Source organism: Pinus tabuliformis, chromosome J (genome assembly GCF_031772625.1).
Source record: "Pinus tabuliformis cultivar Carrire ecotype Pingquan chromosome J, CPIR1, whole genome shotgun sequence".
NCBI classification, from domain to species: Eukaryota; Viridiplantae; Streptophyta; class Pinopsida; order Pinales; family Pinaceae; genus Pinus; species Pinus tabuliformis.
Window position 1 is genome coordinate 1,132,560,807 of NC_142295.1, and position 21,479 is coordinate 1,132,582,285.

Sequence of the window (21,479 nt, forward strand, 5' to 3'; positions counted from 1 at the left end):
TGCCTCTTTGAATTGTAATTAAAAAAAAAAAATTACCACCAGAAGTACAATTTTACTGTATATTGGCAGAAGTATTTTTCTATTAGCAGAAGCATTTTTATATTACACAGATTTTTGCCAGCAGAAGTATTTTTTACAGTATGCATTCAATCATATCTATTGTGGGAATAGTTCTCACTAGCAAGGAGAACTATCCTGAGTGGTCCCGGATGATAAAACACACCCTCATTTTCAATGAGTTGTGGAAAGGAGTGTGTGTCGAAGATGGAGACAAAGAACTAGAACAACCTACCTCAGACAAAGAGCTCGTCATTTGGGAAAACAAGAACAACAAAGCTCATGCATTAATAGCAACATCTGTAAATGAAGAGGTGAGTCGTCATAGTTCGCCATTTTCAATTGCCTTTGAAGACTTACAAAAGCTGAAAGAACTCTATGACTCACATTCTACACTTGAAGTTGTTCAACTCATGATTAAACTCTTCACTCTTGAACTGCAAAATAATGATCCTCTTGCTCTTGCATCTGAAGTAAAGTCTATAATGCATGATATCAAATCCACTAAGGTTGAATTGGATATTCCTCTTATCGCTTTTCTCAAGGCACTTTATCCTACTTACTCCAATTATCTTGAGTAATTGCAAGCAAATGGAAATCTCAAAGATATCACCTTTGACTCTGTTGTGAAAAAGTTTGCTGAAAGAGAGAAAGCTTTTGGAAAGAAGACAACCCCTAAATCTTCTGAAGAGGCTGTGTGCCTTGCTCATAAAGAAAAGAATCTTGCTAAATATTCTTCCAGAGGAAGAGGTGGTTGAAGAGGAAGAGGAAGATATTTCAGAGGCAGGGGGGCAGACACTCAAGGAGAAAAGGTAGATTTGCACTGCATACGCTGCAAAAGAAATGGATCACATGATGCCTCTGCATGCAAGCTACCATGGGACAAAATTGAGCAGCAAAGAAACCAACTGAAAGGTAAAACTGATGATACAGACAAAGTAAAGCACCTGAATCCGTTCACTATGTTGTGGCACAATGTAATATTGGAGTAAATGAAGATTTATTTAATGCTTCACTTGCTTCTTGGAAAAATGATTGGTTGCTTGATTCAGGAGCAACCTGCCACATGACTCATAGAAAATATTTTTTTGAAGAATTTACTGACAATGTTGATGGAGCAGTATACTTTGCAGACCAATCAAAAATCAAGCCATTAGGGCTTGGCACAATCAGGCTTAAACTGCTTGGTCTTCCAGACTTTCTTCTGCATCATGTTCTATATCTCCCACAACTCAAGAGAAACTTGCTGTCCTTGGTCCACATCCGCCAACAAGGTCACTCCATTCATATGTTTGATGGCAAGCTTGAGGTAAGAAAAGCATCTGACCACTCACTTGTCATGAGGGGAATAGAAGAAGAAAGGCTTCTCAAGCTGCAAGGAACCTCTGCTCGTGCACAACATTTCTCATACAATTCTCATTATGAAGAAGGTACACTTCCATCAAGTTTATTATGGCATGCTAGATTTGGACATTTGAACTATGACAGCCTCCGCTTGTTGAAGAAAAATGGTGTTGCTAGTTTGCCTACAATTCCTATGAAATTTAAGCAATGTGATGCTTGTATTCTAGGAAAGCATAGCAAACAGTGTTTTCATGATTCACATTCAAGAGCACATAGAAAACTTGAACTCATTCATTAAGATTTATGTGGTCCAATGCCTGTTCCTTCTGCAAATGGAAATAAATATATGATGGCATTTATTGATGACTACACCAGAATGTGTTGGGTTTATTTATTGAAGAACAAATCTGATGCTTTTCAAACATTCAAGAATTTTCATAAATGGATTGAAAATGATGCACAATCTCATATTGGGTCTATTCGCATTGATAATGGAAAATAATACACATAAAATGAATTTGAAAACTATCTTCGCCAACATGGGATCAAACATCAAACAACTATGCCTTATAATCCCCAACAGAATGGTGCAGCTGAAAGAATGAATAGGACAATCTTAAATATGGCACGATCCATGCTCTTCTTCAAAAATTTAAAGATAATGTTTTGGGCTGATGCTGTTCTATGTGCTGCATATATAAAGAATAGATGTCCATCTAATGCTATTAGAAACAAGACTCCATATGAAATGTGGTATGGACATGTTCCTTCGGTAAAGCATCTCAGGGTCTTTGGTTCCACCTGTTATGCCTTGATACTAAAGGTACATAGAAACAAACTTGGTGCTAGAAGTCGTAAGTGTATCTTCTTGGGGTATTCAAACACCTCCAAGGCATACCGTCTCTATGATGAAGTAAATAAAAAGTTTGTTGTATTTAGAGATGTAATTTTTCTTGAATCATCCAAAACTGACAATGTTGTTGAGCGGCAACTTGATCGCTTGGATAGATTCACAAAAGCAAAATCATTTCAAGAATTTGATAATCAGATTCCACATCTTGAAAGAGGGATTCCTATACTAGATCAACATGTGGAATCTTCTTCTGAAGAACACTCTCCCTTGCATGAAACTCCAACAACGGATGATGCTTGAAGTGATGTGATTGACAGAATTGGGAGACTCAATCTTGATTCAGTCCCAACTCAATCAGCGGAGCAGCCTGGACCATCTGAAAAAGTTCCCCCAAAGTGGCTGACAAAGACACTTGAAAGTGTTCATCTTGATGAGATTGGAAAGACAAGAACTAGAAATTCAAACCGGCAAAATGGAGGTGATGTAGATGACTCTAATTCACTTGTTGATATGGATGTTTCTTATGATTGTGAATTGAACTTGTCTACAGATTTTGAACCAACTTCCTTCCAAGAAGCTGCTTCTCATGATGAATGGAAAGAAGCGATGCAAAAGGAGTATGATGCCCTCATAAAGAACGACACTTGGAAGTTGGTTGATCCTCCATTAGGAACCAAACCAATTGGCTGCAAGTGGGTCTACAAGAACAAGTATAAAGCTGATGGCTCAGTTGACAAGCACAAAGCTAGGCTTGTGGCAAAAGGTTTTGCACAGAAGGAAGGGGTCGATTATGAGGAGACTTTTGCCCCCACAGCAAAATGGGCTACCATCCAGACACTCTTTGCCCTAGCAGCTCAGAACGGTTGGAAAGTCCATCAAATGGATGTAAAAACTGCTTTCTTGAATGAAGATCTAAAAGAGAATGTTTTTATGTCCCAGCCTGAAGGATTTGTTGTGAAAGGACATGAACATAAAGTAAGCAAACTGGTGAAGTCCTTGTATGGCCTCAAACAAGCACCGCGAGCCTGGTATGAAAAACTAACTGAGCATCTTCTGAAACTCAATTTCAAACATTATGATCTTGGTGATGCAACTTTATTTGTCAAGAAAGTTGGCAAAATAGTTGTATATCTTGTGGTATATGTAAATGATCTTCTAATGACAGGGAACAATGAAAGCTACATTGCATCCATAAAGAAGGAATTGGGGAAAAGTTTTGAAATGACTGATTTGGGCTATGTTCATTACTATCTTGGTATTGAAGTAACCCAACATCCGAAGTCCATATTTCTTCCGTAAAAGAAATACATTGGAGATCTGTTGAACAAGTTTGGCATGACAGAGTGCAATCCTCTTACTACTCCAATGGAACAAAACTTAAAGCTCACATCTATTGAAGGAAAAGAATTTGAGGATGCAACAAAGTATAGACAGCTTGTAGGAAGTCTCAACTACCTAACTACTACTAGACCAGACATTTCATTTGCTGTTGGAATCCTCTCCAGGTTTATGCAAAAGCCTTGTGAGGGACATTGGTCTGCTACAAAAAGAGTTCTAAAGTACTTGAAGGGAACTCAAGACTTTGGAATCAAGTATACACAGGTGGACGACTTCAGCTTGATTGGATACTCTGATTCAGACTTCGATGGAGACAAAGAAACTGGGGTATCTACTTCAAGATATACTATGAGTCTTGGATCAGGAGCTGTCTCCTAGAGATCACACAAACAATCAGTTCCAGCAGATTCCACAACAAAAGCAGAATACGTGGCAGCAGCTGAAGCAACAAAAGAAATTGTGTGGCTCAAGAAAATTCTTGAAGATTTGCAGGTAAAACAAGTATAATCAACTCCACTCATGATTGACAATACCTCTTCAATAAAGTTGGCCAAGAACCCAAAGTTCCATGATTGAATAAAGCACATCAATACTAAATATCATCTGATTCGACATCACGTTTAGGCCAAAACAATCCATCTCCGTCATCGTTCCACTAATGAGCAAATTGCAGACATCTTCACCAAAGCGCTTGGAAGAGAAAAACTTGAACGATTCAGAATGATGCTTGGACTCACCAACATCCCTTCGGATTAAGGGGGGGAATGTTGACACCTAATCATTAGGATTGGGTGAACAAAATGTAAATAAATAAATAAGTAATGTGAACAGTCATCGGGAGATGAAGTGAACAATCTCTCCTTCATGTATATAGTGAAGACCAACCTAAAGGAATAAACATACGAATCAATTTTTCTTTGAGGAGTTACTGCCTGGCCTGAAAATATTCTTATATAACTTAATTATATAATTAAATTTTAATTATATTCTTATATAACCTTATAACTTACGATTCGGTGGGTGATGGACGTCTAAATGAAATGTATGTCAAGGAAGGGCATGTCGATAGTGGAGAAGAGGGTGGGGAACAGGGGCGAGACTTGGGAAGGTGGGTGACATGTCGACGTTCAATGAATAGGCGGATAGCAATTACAGAAATGGGAACGATGGATAGGCAACAATAGACAAACAAAGGGATGAACGGAAAAAGTTGAAGGCAAAAGTCAAGACGCAGAGGAATTGGCATTGGACGTCGACGGTGGAGAAGAGGCGGGTGAGACACGTAACTGTGTGTGCACGGTGAAGCAATGACGAACAGGGTGCAGTGATGGTACAACGATGGCCCAACAACACCCAACTCTGAGGAGCGAACTGCTTTGATACCACATGCAGTAGAAGAACTCAGCAACTATCAGCAAGATATATATTTTATTAATAATAAAAAAATGAATGGATGCTTTATAGAGTAAGAGGCCCGGGTTTAAATACAGCCCTAAGTGCCCCTTGGTGAAGATCATGCCCTATGCCCCTATGCCTTAATCAAACTAATAGTTTACATAATAATTAATTTTTATATAACAATGTGATGAGAAGAAAAGCATGGTGATTGGAAAAGCCTCTATACGGAAGTTGGAAGTTAGGTAGGTGACCTAGTTGGGAAATGTAGAAACATTCATATTGCCCTCAAAATCTCCCCAGTTAAAATCTGTACAGTCACATTTTGATTACCATTTTCAACAACATGTTTTTATGTGATGATTATCTTAGAATATGGAGAAACATACATTGTCATATTGCATCGGCATATTGCCAATCATGCATTGTAAGCAGCTTCTAATCTGTATTATCAGACTGAAAAGATTTTTCAATGGTCACAACTTTGTGGAGTTATGACTGGCTAATTTGTGATATTTCATCTGTTTAATCAACTATTGCTATGTTCCTGCTGTTATTGTTTTAACTGGAGAGTAAATATGAAAGTGGAATTTGTTTCTTTAGTTGTTCATAGCTTACCTCCAAGAGGTTGGGTAAACATTGATTGTTTCAGAAGCAAGTGAACTATGGTCAAATTATATCATTGAAGTCAGGGATAAAGACATGCATAATGAATTGTAGTTATTCTAGGAATGAATTTTAGAATCGATACTACTATTGTCTGATAATAATCAATTCAGCAAAAATCTATTTATGATAAATGTTCTAGGAAGTTATTGGCTTATGCATCCTTCAACAAGCATATTGTTTGTCTAGTCAAATGGCTACTTGTCATTGAATAGCTCTTGCAAGTGCGTGCAGCTAGTATTCTAAGACTGTTTTGTTAAAATGTGACCATGAGAAAAATGGTTATGATTTGAAGGATGATCACACCCATTTAACTTACCTTCCATGCACCATTTTAATTGTTTGATCCAGGAGAAAAATAAGAAAAGGACCATCTTTAACTGTTTTTAGTCAATGAAAAATGTTGCAATGACCACAGCCTTGAAAGTCTCTGCTAGTGTGTAGTTTTACATCCTGATGTATTTTGCTAATTCAATACAATGAAGTTGAGATTTATTCCTTTCCATTTGTAGGCATGTAGTACCTAGCTGTGTTACGAGATCAATGTTAAATTCAAAGAAACACTGTATTTGCATTGTTCAATTGCAGTGCAAATGAAAGCTATGGAGTTTAGTAGTTTTGAGTCTTATCTATTGACTCACTTGTGTCTTGCCAACTCAGGCAGGAGGTTATGTTGGAGCAAATGGACGGCTGCAGGGTCGCCTTGAAGTATCTCGTGCCTTTGGAGATCGCCAGTTTAAAAAGGTCCTCTGCAATATTGTTCTAAAGATTTTATTGGTTATTAGTCTATTCCGTTTTTTGTTTGTGCATAAAAGAGGATTTTTTAATACAAACACATCTAACAACTACGTTCCCTATTGTAATGCTTTACGTAAACAATAAAGTTGAGCTACACTTCAAATGCTGCATTTATCTGGCTGTGAAATTTATTAGATAATATCTACTTCATTCTAACTTCCTGTGGCCTGAATGCTTCCTTCTGACCAATTTTTATAATGGCCTTGGAATATCTTCACCACAATTAAAGCAAGTGGGGATGGTCTTGGTATTCTTCTGGTTGCATATCGATCCCTTGTAGTTCCTTCTCAATCTATGCCTCAGCCTCTCTTAACACTAGTGTCATTTCTTCCTTGGACAAATTCTAGAGGCTTTTTGCAGAATCCTCATGGCTCTGCATTGATTCACATCATCTTGTATCACTCACATAAAGGAGTGTTTGTAGATGTTTCATACTCATGTAGTAGAGGGCATTTGCATGGATTGTTTAAGTTATCTGTAAATTTCACTACTAAGGGTTTTTTCCTTCAGGGAATGGATAAGGTGATGCAGTTTTATAATTTGTCACCAAGGGGCATTCATTTCTGTGATGTCTTTCTACCTTTCAAATAGAGCACCTTATATTCCATTTATGCTCTTTTCCTTTAATGACTTTTGCACTAATATGACATAGCAGTTCACTAACTTTGAACCTACGTTAGTATTGTTATAGCCTGGCCAAATCCTTGGCTAAAATGTGATCCACAGTGTTCAGATAGCCACTAGGGGGTGTGTTCTTGTAACCAACCACCCTCCTGTTCAGATCACAAGAGGATTGAATGGAACCATCATCAAACCCTAAATCAGCATGAACCATAAGTACATCATAAGGAGAAGAGGAGATGAACCAATGATTAAGAGAAACATAAGATATGGTAGCATTCAATTCTTTTATGGTACTGTGGTATAGGAATTTTTTATGACACTATGACAAACAAGTCTGGAAATCTATGTGGCTCTATGATGCTTCTCTATGGTTCATAACACATCTGAAGTATTATATCAATGTGGAATGAAAACTCTCTACCATATATATTTTTGAGAATTACAAATGTTTCCAAGGAGATCTACATAAACATGGCATCCTGACAGATTCAAGGCATCCAAGGCATCCAAATTTTCTGAAGATGAAGGATTGACAAATAAGACAGTAATCTGAACCAGTGTTGATAATATCAGTATCGGGAAAATATCGGCGAGGGTCCAGAAAATATCTTATCGGCAATATCGGCGAAAATATTGGCAAATATCGGCAAGCATAAAAAATGCATAATATATTCATTTTTTTCAGATTTTTAAACATATAAAGCAATAACAACATGAAATAAACACATTGGCACATAAATATGAAGAAAACACTAATATATATGATGTCAAATAGAAATGATATATCAAAGGCGATACCAAATCCCACTGATCCCTGATAATTGTCCATTCAAGGACTCAAATGTGGAGAATCAATACAAAATAACATCACATATATAAAAGTATCTCATCATCATGAGTTACATGTAGCATAACAAATAAAACTAGCAGCTATCTATCCACTGCCCTCTCCCCCTTTTACGGGAAAACATGATGGGCTGTTTGCCAGGCCTGCCCCTAGTAGTAGAAGTCCCTGACCCTGCCTGTGCACCTAATGTCAAATAATGAGTGCTAGGTATGGAGCTATGCTCTCCTATATCTATAGCAGATGGTGTTGACGCTGATGCTCCTGCAGTGTCCTCCTCCTCCTCCTCCTCTAAGTGCTGCTACTCCTCTGACTCCGAGTCCTCCTCTGGCTGCCCTTGCTCTAATGGATCATTTGCCACTGGCTCTAACCATGAAGGAACCTCCTCCAATATGGGCTCCTCTGACTCCACCCTCCACGGAGACAATACATCAATATTGTCTAAGGAAATGGCATCTGGATCCATTGGTGATTCTATTTGCCTCACTCGAAGTCGGATGTTGTAATGCACATACACCAAATCGTTGAGGTGTGCGAACTCAAACCTGTAAGAGTGTCAAAAAAAGTAATGAGTCTTGACTCTTGACTCTTGACTCTTGAAGGTCATAAATTAAAAATTAAAAATTACAATAAGTGTAATTGCTCAACTGAAGGCTTGAGTTCAAAGTTATACCTGTTGCGCTTTTCGGCGTGTACTTTCTCAAATACATTCCAATTGCGCTCACACCCTGAAGAGCTACATGTTTGACTCAAGATTTGTATAGCCAATTTTTGCAAATTTGGTGCCCTTGCACCATAGCTTCGCCACCAAATATCTACAACAAAATAATGAAATAAAAAATTCAAAAACTTAAAAGTTAAAACATTATTTAAAATTTTATTCTAATTTCTAATGAGTGATTACTTGTCACTTACGTGGCATAAAGAGGGTCCTTTCCCTAATAGCATCATCAAAGCCAAATAGGCCAACACAATCCCGATAAGACTGTATCTCGCGATTGATTTTGCTACGAAGCTCAGGATCAGGTACCATCCTCTGAATATAGGAATGGAGCCCTTCCATCACCTTGCCATGAAAATCAAAGTTGCATTTGTATGAAAATGCGGGGTTGAGGAAGAGTGCTGCTGCATGAATGGGTCAATGAAGCATCCCTGTCCACCGACTATCGATCACATCCCATAACATCATCTGCCTATCAAGACTAGCAGAATCCTTGTCTGCATGATAGGAACGAATGGCCTCCTTGGCCCTATCCATGCCCTCATACAAATAAGGCATTGCAGGCTTCTCTCCATCCACCAATCTAAGAACCTTTACTATAGGTTCGCTAACTGCACATGCTTCTTCTACTCCATGCCAAAATGTCTTAGAGTACACCATTTTTGCAATGCCTTTCCCATCAGGTCTCCTGTTGTATCTACAATTACGCCAATCATCAGACACAAACATTTGCTTCAACTCGAACTGACATCGAAGCAAAGACTGAAGAGTAATAAAGGTTGTGGCAAAACGTGTGATGGCAGGACGCCGCAACTCCTTGTTTCTAGTGAACCTCCTCATAAGGCTAAGAACAAAAGCATGGTTATAAATAAACTTGGGGATGCTCCTAGCCATATCAACTGCCTCCTTGATGAAGGAGAGTTTCCCCATATCCTCAAGCAACAAATCAAGACAATGCGCTGCACATGGAGTCCAGAACAATGTGGGATGCCTCTCCATAAGCATTCTGCCGACAGACACATAATTAGCTGCATTGTCTGTTATGACTTGCACCACATTCTGCACACCAATCTCCCGAATGAACCCATCTAACAACTCAAATATCGTCGTTGCATCTTTGATATGTTCTGATGCATCCAATGATTTAATAAACATGGTACCTTTAGGACAATGTACCAAGAAATTTAGAAGGGTCCTACCCTTCCTATCTGTCCAACCATCAGACATCACTGTGCATCCAGTGACTTCCCATGTCTTTTTCAACTCCACCAATCTAGAGTTTATGTCCTGTTTTTTTGCTTGAAGAATTGGCCCCCGCAACTCCTCATATGTGGCACTTTTGTACCCTGGGCCCACAACAGCAATAGCATCACACATTGGCTCCCAAAATGGATTGGTTTTTGTGATGCTGAGAGGTAAGTCGCTCCAAAAAATACACCTCCCCATAACTCTATCTGCTTCTTGCTTCTCCTTCTTTTTAACAAGCGATTTTATACCAGGTTGTGCTCCAGCTCCTGTTCATGGAACAAAAAATGATGACCTTGCACTCACACTAGCAGTAGCATGTGATGGTGTGCCAGTTGTGGAGCCCCTCCTACTAGGGCCATTAGGCCCACTAACCTCAACACCAAAATCAGGAGAAGATATCCCTAAAGATCTACCTGCACGTTCAGCTTTGTTTCTTTCTGCCTCTTCCTTCTTTTTGTCCTTTTCTTCAATTGCCTCAAGAGCTTTTTGTATAAGCTCCGGACTAGAAACTGTACAAACCCCAACATCATGTCCACTGAGTCTAGCAAGATGGTATTTCAGTCGTGTAATCCCACCTGTCATCTTGGTCCCACACAATTTGCATATAAGATATGCACGATTTGTCCCACCATCAGGGCTCCCATACTCCCAAAATGGGTCCAAGGCTTTTGGCATATTTGTATTTTGTAGTGGGCTAACTCAAAAGGAAACCTAGAGCACCAAAAAAAATTTGGAATTAGTAACTTAATAAGTAATACAAAATTACAAATAAGTTAATAACCACATCATTTTACAAAACAGTTTTAACTTTTTTTGCTACATTATTTGCAAATTTGCAATTTTGCAATGGGCATGAAAAATTTAAAAAAGAGCAGACTTAAAAGTTAAGAGGGCAGTGAGCTTGTATCATGCAATAATTGCCACTTTAACCAAAGATGCCAAGCAATGAAAGAGCCTAACAATGCAAAATTGCAAATGATATGCCAAGGAAATGAGGAAATGAGGTGACTGTTACTTAATTAATAATTAATTATTATACCACTGCTGTAGGTGCATTATTAGACCTCGGTATTCAACGGTTTCAACCTCCTAGCAGTGACCTCTTTTGTATTTGTATTACCTTGACAGTGATATGAACCTGATGATGACTTGTCACTTGACAATGATACAGGCCTGATATAGATGTGACACATCACAGTGAGCTTGACTCTCCTGACAACAATGATCCTCTAAGTAACTCGATGATGATGTATGGCCATAATAGTGGCATGGAGAGTTTCTTAAGTTAATAGTTCCAATCTGATGTGAAATAGAAATGGATTTTCAATCTGTTTTAGTGAGATGAAGATCAGCCATTTACTTCAATTATTATTCAAAATGCACTTCAACAAGAAGGTAAAAAAATTGTCATGTGAAGGAATTGTCTAACTGTTCTATTTTTTGGACCTATTTTGGTCATGATTTTACTGATTTTGGTCATATATGGATCAAAAAATTAGAACAGGTAAACTAGTTCATTACTTAATTATCCACTGTCCAGTATTTTCATTCCATTCTAATCTACTGTGAAGCTGTTTCTTTTTCTCTAGGAATAGGATAGCCTTCCCTTCCATCACCAATTGAAGAATCTTAACAGTGGTAATAATTTGAAATTTTGACACTAACAGTGATCTATGATGGCAGCAATGAAAACATAGTGACAAACCTTGATGACTTGTGCAATCTTTTGAAACAGATATAGCAATTAATGTTTGGAATATATGTTTGTTCTGAGCAGTGAGAATCACTATGTTTTGCAAAGAGTTTCAATGCATCTCTCTCCTACACAGTGCACACTATGGTGATAAATTTAAAACCCTTGCATTTTGAAATGGAAAACAAAAACCAAGCAAAATGATTGTAGGGAAGAATGAGATGTCTCACTGTTCTTGGCACTTGCAGCTTAGAGAAATCTTCGTTCTTGGTGGCAAATTGGCAATAATGGCTATGGAACGTTCAAACCCTCCTTGGCAGCAACCACATTCCTTCTCCAGCGCTCAGAAAAAACAAAATGACATGAAAAAAACCAAAAATCGAATTTTATAGGTCGCGCGGAAAGATTTCGCTGTCACCGGGCGATATTTTACGTCGTCGCGCGATATTTTTCGAGATATCGGCGATATATCGGAAATCGCGCGATATTTTCAAAACCATAAAATATCGTGATATTTGGTCGGCGATATTTCGGCTCGCCGAAAATATCGCGATATTTCCGAATATCGGCAACACTGGTCTGAACTAATCAAAGAACAATGTATATGATAGATCCAGACTAATAACAAACCCAAACATGCTGTGGAAGACATCCAAACCAGCTCTCTCTGATCCCTGTATCTTTGAGGCAAATATCAATTCGATCATTTTCTCTAGGGCATCCGAAGGTTACATCTTCCTATAATGTACAAATTCACTATGACAACATACTTCTAAAAGTCAAGTTATCTATGATGACGTTACAGAAGATGTCCAAAGCCAGTAACTCTTCTCTGTTGAGAAATGTGAGTTCTTGTGGACATCTCCTATGGAAAAAAGTTCATATGAACAACTGAAGACTCAATTTGGCAATCAAAGCATCCGAATAAGAAGGTTAAGTTTAAGACCTTTGAATTTGTGAATAAACTGAGCATGGAAGATTGGGTGAAGCTTTGTAGCACTATATGCAAAAGTCCTGATGTAGATAGGACCTGAGGAATGTTTCAGAGTTTGTCATTTTGTTGGACAAAGGTTATATGCAAAAGACAATTGTTTGAGACATGTGCAGAAGTCACCTTGCTGTGGAAGAGACCATAATCATCTCTACAGTTAAAGGACAAGACTAGAAGTATTATTAAAAATGTATGAAGCTTATCTCTCTGACACTAGTACATGTAGCAGCAAGGACTGTAACAAGATATCTGAAGCATTAGTACATAACGCAGCCATGCTACCAAGACTCCTATACAGAATAAAAGAATGAATGACACCTTGAAGCCGTCCTATCTGACGTTGAATCCTGAGGGATTGAAGGATGAAGGACTGAGACTAGTATGAAGAACTGGTTGCAGAAGCAGTCCGATTTTAGTGTAAGCAGCATAAGACAAAAGTGAAGAATAGGTAACATTGAAAAAGGTACGTGTAATTTTTGTGCATTCCATGACATATGTCAATTGATTATAATATTAAGTCTTCTAGGTCATGGTGATGATCTCTTGAAAGATAGCAATAAGGGTCTGCACAAGTATATTAGAGATCACGATATAACAGATATATTTCCATTCAGATTACTTCCTTGAAGTCTGGGTCTTGTGATCAAGAAATGAAATGAATAAATGGCATGTCAATAGTACCATTAGGTTTTGCAGCATGCTTGTAGAGTTTTGCAATTCTTGAATAACAGGTCTTGGTGACTATGGAGGATCTAGGATTCATAAATAGTAGCTAATATTTGGGTTAGAAAACCCTAGAAATAGAAACCCTAACTAACCATTTCTGTTGTAAAAAGAAAATCTAGCTCGAGATTGACAGAAAGAACATCATGCTAAGGTCCAAGATTAAGAGGGAGTCGACTCTTCCCAGAGGATAAGCATTCTATATCTACTTTCTTTAATTATCATTGTCGTTATTTTGTCTATGCACTTTGCTCTTTTGTTCTTTCATAGTCTTCTAACAAAGATTGCAGGTCAAGACAATATCTATCTAAGCTTGACTAACAGATGGAAGATTTGGAAGAACATAGCAAAGCACAAAGACAAGAAGAGAGTATGCATCAAAAATGTTATTTAGATGGCAGCAAGAAAGCACAATTTAAAAGGGAAGAAGCTTACTCGTCTCAGCTAGAAGAAGTTATTAGATCTCGATCAGTTACATTAATTCGATCCAGGAACACATCATTGACATAATTTGTATATGAAGTATTGTTGACCTTAGAGGGAGCGAGCAACAGAAATTAACATGAAAGATTCTGCATCTTGACTAGATGTCATTCTGATTGATTTGACAACTATAATAATGCTTGGGATATGATATGATTTCTAGGAAGAACATACAAAAGTGTGTACACTATAGAGGCAGTAAATGCAACAAATTGATACAAGAAGTCATTGTTACCCACCACTTTAACGGTGATATCCCTAGGAAATTTCTTTTCTCCAAGACGATCCTTAGTCGGCAGCCAACAACCCCTTGTAGCCACCAACTAGCTCGTTGTGCCATTTCTCCGCCACCCAAGCCAACCATGTGGTCCCTCACCCATCTGTCATGAGCATATGTTTGAAGGTGGGCCTCTCGAACCTAAGGTTATGCCACGTCATTTGGTAATTGAGTATTGAGTTTGCTTATCATGGACACTTCTGGGCATGGATTAATGTGGGGATTTGGCGAAAATAGTGAGCTAGTCTGTGCTTTTGTCTCGTAGACACCCTTGGATCTTAGTCCCGTGGGATCTTCTTTATTGGATCTTAGGCAAAAGGAATATAAAGAAGGGTGGAAAAATCAAGGCCGAGGCACCTCATGTACCACGATTGCTCCCTATTATACATTATATACCCAAGTGTGTGCTTCCCTTTTTCTTGCTACCCTTGTACCCTGATATGTGGCCCATGATTGCCCCTTTCATTCCCTATACCATTCACCTCTTTATCACATGCCACCACCATTTGAAGGATGTACCTTGGACATACTATCCCCTCTAAAGGTAGAAAACACCTAATAAGGTACTTGGTTAACTCGCTTTAGAGCCTGGAGACATTAACACATGCCAAAGCCCACTGTGGAAGGGCATGCCATTATGAAGTGTCCACTTGTTGGCCATGGTTTGTAAGCTCGTTGTGTTGGAGGGTTAGGGGATGCATTGGATCTTATGCAAGATTGCAGATGGTTCCCATTTTGAGTTTGGTCTCCCTATACAGGGTCCTAACTCTCCAGAGGGCTACATTGACACATGTAGGGTGTGTGTAGAGAGCCATGGGCCTCTATAGCAGTAGACAACACTCCATGGATCCCCAAAGATGTTCAAAGATTGCTTGAGATTCACCTATTGGACGAAGATGCGCTTGGTTCGTTATGCCCAGCCAGTGCCACAGTTGTACCATGCACTTGGCAGATGAACCAGGACTTGTATGTTGATATGGCATCACTTACACCATCATCTGAGCCCTTACAGATGGTCTGCATGCATCTCTGATCTACTTGAAGATCCATGAGGTTATCTGTGTGCCTCCACACCCACTGGGAGCACCACAGGTTTATTTTTGAAGAACAAGGGGCCAGCCCCTTGTCCACTACTTTTGGGAGTCCTATTCATCATTATGGCACCTATAGACTTCATCCGACTTCTTAGAAGGCCCAACAACATGTATTATTCATCATTTGACTTCTTGAGAGGCTTATTCAGTGAAAATTCGGCTAACCCCGAATCCTATTGCGGCAACTGATGTTAATTCTTCTAATTGTTAATTTAATTAAACAATTTACTTGCCGTGTGTTACGACGAATATCGAATTAAATACATTGCAACCTTCTCAAATAAAATATTGCAGAACAAATAAAAATGTTGGAAGAAATAGACGCACACATAATATGACACCATTATTTTTGACTAAGTCCCTGGAAAAGCCCAACTCGAGAAAGCTGGTGCAACTGCTAAGGGTTATGATATTATGCAGTAGTGAAAATGTGAGTACAATCTATGGATGCTTAAAATAGCAATCCAAACAAAGAAATAATTGGCAATAATAACTAGTGAGAAAAATTTCTTGCTCCATAGGCCATCCAACACTCACCTTAGCTCGAATTGAGCTGCTCGTTGCTCCCTCTGCGCAGTCACTATGTCAGTCTACATAGTTACTGTGTCCCACAAGCTCGAAACTGCGTCTCCTCTCACTGTCTCGTCAGCTGTTGTTTGGGAAACTACTCTTTTCCTCTGGAGCCTCTGCCTAGCTTCTGGCTTAGAATTTTTCCTTCTCCCCAGCAAAAGAGAAATCTCCCCAAGAGGGCTCTACACTACCTCTCTGCAATGTACTCACCGGAACTGGAAAAGCTTCCTCTGACCTCACTATCTCTGCCCCTCTCTCACTGCTTTGATCTCACTAAATCACCTCCGGCAACTGAATGCTGCTACTCTGGAGATCGATTTTCCAGCAAAATCAAATGCTCAACTGATTTGGTGTATCTTCTCCAAGCCCCATTGACTTCTTATAATCCTCCGTTGAGACTTCAACGACCACGATTAAATCTTAATCGATGACTATGATTAACTAGAAATTGATCTATGTACTTTTCTAGAACATTCTCACCATGACTTAATTAATTCTGATTAATTAATCATATTTTCTAAGTTTAGACTTAGGAAATATTAAAAACCGACTAAGACATCTAATTAAGTCGTATCTTGGTGGAATTTCCAGAAACGATTTCTGGGTATTGGAGAATACATGTATTCTAGCCTCTCCACCAAATCTTGTGGCTCGAACACATCCGATGCTACAAAAACTAACATATTCTTTTGTTTATCAGCTAGTTTGGTGGGCTTGTCACTAAAAGTTAGTTATTTTGCACATTATTTTATTCTAGGGCCTAATGTAGGCCTAATCAGTTAAATCGAACTCATTAGAAGTGCATAAATAAAAGTGGTGTGAATTCATTTTAGCATCATTACTTGGTTGGACTTATATCTCTTTAAAGAACTTCACTATCCTTCTTAAAGGATGATTTTTAGGAGCATGGAATGAATTTTGATGTTTGGATTATTTTCGTTTGTCTTGGAGTTTCTTGATTGGCAAATTGTTGATGGTTAGATATACTCTTAATACACGTAAGTACATTTAATGCTATTTTTCTTCTTTATTTTGTCACATACATTGCTGCTGGATTTTTGCTATACTAGTGCTAATTCGTTGCATCCATTATTGCGAAGTTGTGGAAATTGGGTTTCTAGATAGTGATGCATCATGTATGGGCCGTGTATTACAAAAGAATATTCCTAGAGATGCTTCTGTACTGAATTCCATCTTCATAAGCCATCATTTTTGCAAAATAAAGTTTAAAGTCCTTGAAGCTGCTTTTGCTGTTGCCCTAAAGGTCTGCGAAGTTGTCTTTAAGGCCTCCTTGACATAGAAAATTGAATGTCCATAGTCATTATTCTACTTGACTCAAATCTACCTAAAGGTTTAGGCATTGGTCCTCCATAGGTGATCACCTCAAAGCTTATTTCTTTCACCTTCCCCTCTTTTCTAGGCCTAACATACATAGGTCACCTAGGGCATCAATTATCTCATAATCTAGCCATCGAAACACTTCGATTTTTGGTCCAAAACTGCGCTGGTGTGTCTTCAAGAAGCCTTCCAAATTTCATGAGATTCCAATGGTGGGATCTTGAGATATGGCAAGCCCTAGCTAGAAGACCGATTCTTGCCCTTGGTTTCCTTAGGCTAGAAACTTCACTGGGATCATTGCATTACCTTTCATTGAAAATTTATTCCTTGATCCCCTTATCCTTCCTGATTAGTTCAAGCACATCATTGGTTGCTTAACCCCATTCCGTTGACCTAACCTCGAGTCCACTTGGTCTCATGTGGTCCCACAATTTATTGAAGCCAATTTCACAAAGACCACTTGGAAACCAAGTTTCCACAAGGATTTTAGGAGCTAAGAATATTCTTGACAAGTCATATACTCAAACACTAGCTCTTAGAATTCCCCTTAGCCCTTCCTAGAGAGCCTTTCATCTTGCTTTCAAAAGAAAACAGGCCATATATCTGAGCCTCTCTTGTGAATAGGCTTTTAGGATCACCTTTCATGATATCATTGGTCCATTCTATTTTGTGATCCTTATTACAATGGGTTTCCTCCCATCGATGAAAGTCCATAAAGAGTAGGGAGCCTTAGACAAGGTGACAGTGGGCTATTACTCCATTGTTGCCCTTGACCTAGTGGTAGCCCTTCAAGGATCCCATTTTAGGACCCTTGCTAGTTTGAGCGGTAACAATCATGAAACAGATTGTTGATCACTTGATGGTATGATGGGTTTGATTGGAAACAGGGAGCTGTAATTGGCTCTAGTTTGATTGGTTTGCTAGGCACTATTGCTGACACAGATACTATTGATGATCATTGGAAGATGATATAAATTCTTTAAAAAGGGCATGAATGTAGAACCTTATCATGAAGAAAGAATATGTGAAGGCTTGTGTGATCAACGACGGAGAGTGGCTCCATAAGATGTTTGACGAACTACTTGATGACATGTTAGAGCTACGTGAAGATTGACAAGGGTCCAGGAAGGTCGAAGCTCGTTATGATGTGATACAGAGAGGAGCTAAGCAACTACAATAGATCTACTTGAAGAACATGTAGCCGATGCTTTGATGAGTATTGTGATTGTTCCTCCCTGCTTGAGAGGGAGTGAGGATTACCTCTTGGTTGAGAGGGAATGATGAGGGACATTGTAATCTCCATGTGTCATGCACTATGGCCAAGACTAACAACTGTAAGCCTAGTGAAGACACTGGTACAGAGAATGGGGGTTGGATAAACATCTGGGACCAATGTTGCGAGCATCAACATCGGGATAAAATCGGCAAGGATTTGGAAAACCAAAAAATCGTAAAAATTGGCAAAATCAAGATACCTTCAAAATATCGGTAAAAATCGACAAACATCGGATAGGCCAAAAAATCGTGATTTCGAGATAAAATTGGGATGTTATTGAGATGTTCGCAACACTGTCTAGGATCGATTCTCCTTGAGGGCTCGAGAAATGGTATCCAAGATAGGAGTAGTCCCATGGACCAATACTCTTTGAGGATTGGGAATCTAAGATAAGAGTAGTCTTGAGGACCGATATTCTTTTAGGATGGGGGAGATATCCAAGATAAGAATAGTCCTGTAAGGACATACCTGATAAACATCTGGATAAGATTTGTGCCTTGAGAGGTTGTGGTGGTGTCCAAATATATGCCTCCCAACATTGTGGTCTGATCTAGTGGAGAGATAGAGCTTGTCAGTCAAGGCCTTGCTATTTTGTAATTGACAATGTTGGTTATGATGATGCTTATCAATCCGAACTCTTCTTATGAGAATATTTCAATTTGAGAGTATCCTTGTATCCTATTGTGTAATTATGAATACCTCCCTAGTTAAGAGGGAGTGTTGAAAATTGTAACTAGGTTTGGTCTTCATAATTATCATTGTACTTGTATCAATATGTATTTCATGTAAAAGAAAAAAGAAGAAAAATAATGTTTTATTATTATTTCATTAGTCAAGCATGTTCTTCATGCTTCTAGGGTTTATTGAGTTAAAAGAAAAATTTCTCATGAGTCAAAATCCCATTTGGACTATTTGTAAGAAAAATATATTTTTTTTGTTTTGAGTGAAAAGAGTTAATTATTTCACCACAAGACCAAGTCAACCCTCCAGATGGACAAGTCGGCTAGCCCATAAGTTGTGTCTCTTCATATGGTCAAACAACTATATATTGGCAACTGTGCTCGACATATTGGAAACCAATTTGATTTATGTAAAAACAAGAAGAAGAAAATCAACGAAATCAAAGGAGAGAGAGGGCAAAATCAAAGGAGAGAGAAAGTTTGTTTTCTACCCTAATCTGTCCACACATGCGAGAATTCTTGTGGTATTTCATAGTTGGTACATGGTCGAAATTGCATGGCCCGAAATTTCAGGAAGATGCCGAAATTTTAGGAAGTGACCATAATTAATAAATTTGACTAGTGTTGACTTTGATGACTTTGATCTGGTGGAAGAGACGTGGAGGAGGGTTGACTTGGGTTCTTTGTGGCAGCCTTGGTCTTTGGTCTTGTATATCTTACTTTGATTTGATTCTATAAGAAGAGGATTTTTCTTGGGTTTTCCCCCTTGTGGGTTTTTTGCCTTGGCTTGGAGCCTATATCTCTGTGTTCTTGTCTCTTGTGATCATCATGTTTTATAGGTTTTGGTAATTGCTTGATGAAATAAGAAATCGTAAAATGTAATAAAGAAGCCAACAAATTCACAAGTAATTATCAAGTAAGAGAAATCAAATCCTATTCTATAGGCCTATTGATTTCTCAACACAAACATGGGACTCCTTCCTGTGTATCATAAAGCCCTGAGGTTTCTCTATGTGCAGTTGAAAGTTCCTCCTCAATCACACTATTGAGGAACATGGTCTTTACATCCGTCTGATGTAACTGAAGCAAGAGAAACAATTGTCCTGATGGAAGCGTACTTGGTGACTAGAGCAAAGGTATTCTAAGTTCTCATAGTCCTCTCCCTCTTTTTGGGAGAACCCTCTCACCACAAACCTCGCTTTGTACTTCTCCATGCTGCCATCTGCCGCATGCTTGATCTTATAGATGCACTTGGAAGTCATTACTAACATCCCCTTTGGTCTCAGAACTATCTTCCACACCATTCTTCATTATGGATTGATATTCCTCCATCATGGTATCCTTCTAAACTTGCTGGCCTACTGCTTTCTCATAATTGGAGGGCTCATAGTTAATGATGTGGCTCATCAATGCCATATAACTCGAAAACCTCTATGTATGTCTGCTCTCCTTGAAAGTACGACTGGGAGTTGCATGTCGCTTTGCATATTGCAAAGTGTCACAAAGACATGCTGGCCTCTTCCTGGTCACTGCAACATCTCTGGCTCAACTAACTCCTCCTGATAGTTTGAAGGATGAACAACAGGACTAGAGGGATTTGTACCAACATCCTTCGAAGCCTCTTGCTCCTCACTATCGATCTCCATATGAGACTCTCTAGACCAACTGAAGGTTGCATCATCAAAAGTAACATCTTGACTATCCTCAATTTGACGTTGTTCTAGAATGTATATCCTTTAGGCTTCGAAGTCTCACTTTATCCCACATAAGTACTCGTCTTCACAAAATGTTCCGACTTCTTCCTCTTCTCCTTGGGCATGTGGATGTGTACTGTTGATTTGGGGTAGCATCAAATGTTCTCTAGCCACAAAATTTGGTGGAGAGGTTGGGGCACATGAGATCTCCAATACCCAGAAAGGGTTTGGGTAGATTCTAAACTGTTTGGGAGATATTAAAATAATTAATATTTTTAATGAAGTCCCTAAGTCTAAACTTAGGGAAATTAAAATATTAATGTGGATTAATATAAAACTATGTTAGAATGGTCCAAAAGACATGGATCAAGCTAGATCTAATCTTAGCCGTTGATTAGAGACTTAATCTCGGTCTTTGATATGTCAACGAGAAAAGTATAAGAGGAGGCTTGAGGGTCACTTGGGGAGCACACCAGATGATCAGTCATTCTATTCTCTAGAGCGGGGTTTGCTAAGAGAGATAGAATTAGTGATCGGAGTTGCAGCTAAGGGGCAATGAGTACAAAGAGACAGAGCGACAAAGATAGTGCCAGGAGATCAGCGCAGGAGCCAGAGAGAGTGACGCAGTAGCAACCAGGGCTCACGCAGGGCTACGTAGAGGCATCCAGGAGTTGCGAAATGCTTTAGAGAGGCTAGCGTTGCTGACGTAGAGGGCTAGAAGGCTGACGCAGGCCCATTCAGGGTGACGCAGGGCCAACGCTAGGCAAAGAGA

The 21,479-nt window shown here is 38.9% G+C and overlaps 1 protein-coding gene across 6 annotated transcripts in view; it reads left to right on the forward strand.

Moving 5' to 3' along the window:
- The window catches only part of LOC149231065 (Protein phosphatase 2C family protein), a 434,498-nt gene that overhangs the window by 337,669 nt on the left and 75,350 nt on the right, over positions 1-21,479 (forward strand). For all 6 annotated transcript variants that reach the window (XM_089379112.1, XM_089379111.1, XM_089379109.1 and 3 more), the window contains one exon: positions 6,314-6,397. In XM_089379112.1, coding sequence (XP_089235238.1) covers positions 6,314-6,397 — 84 coding nt within the window. The remainder of the gene's footprint in view (positions 1-6,313; positions 6,398-21,479) is intronic.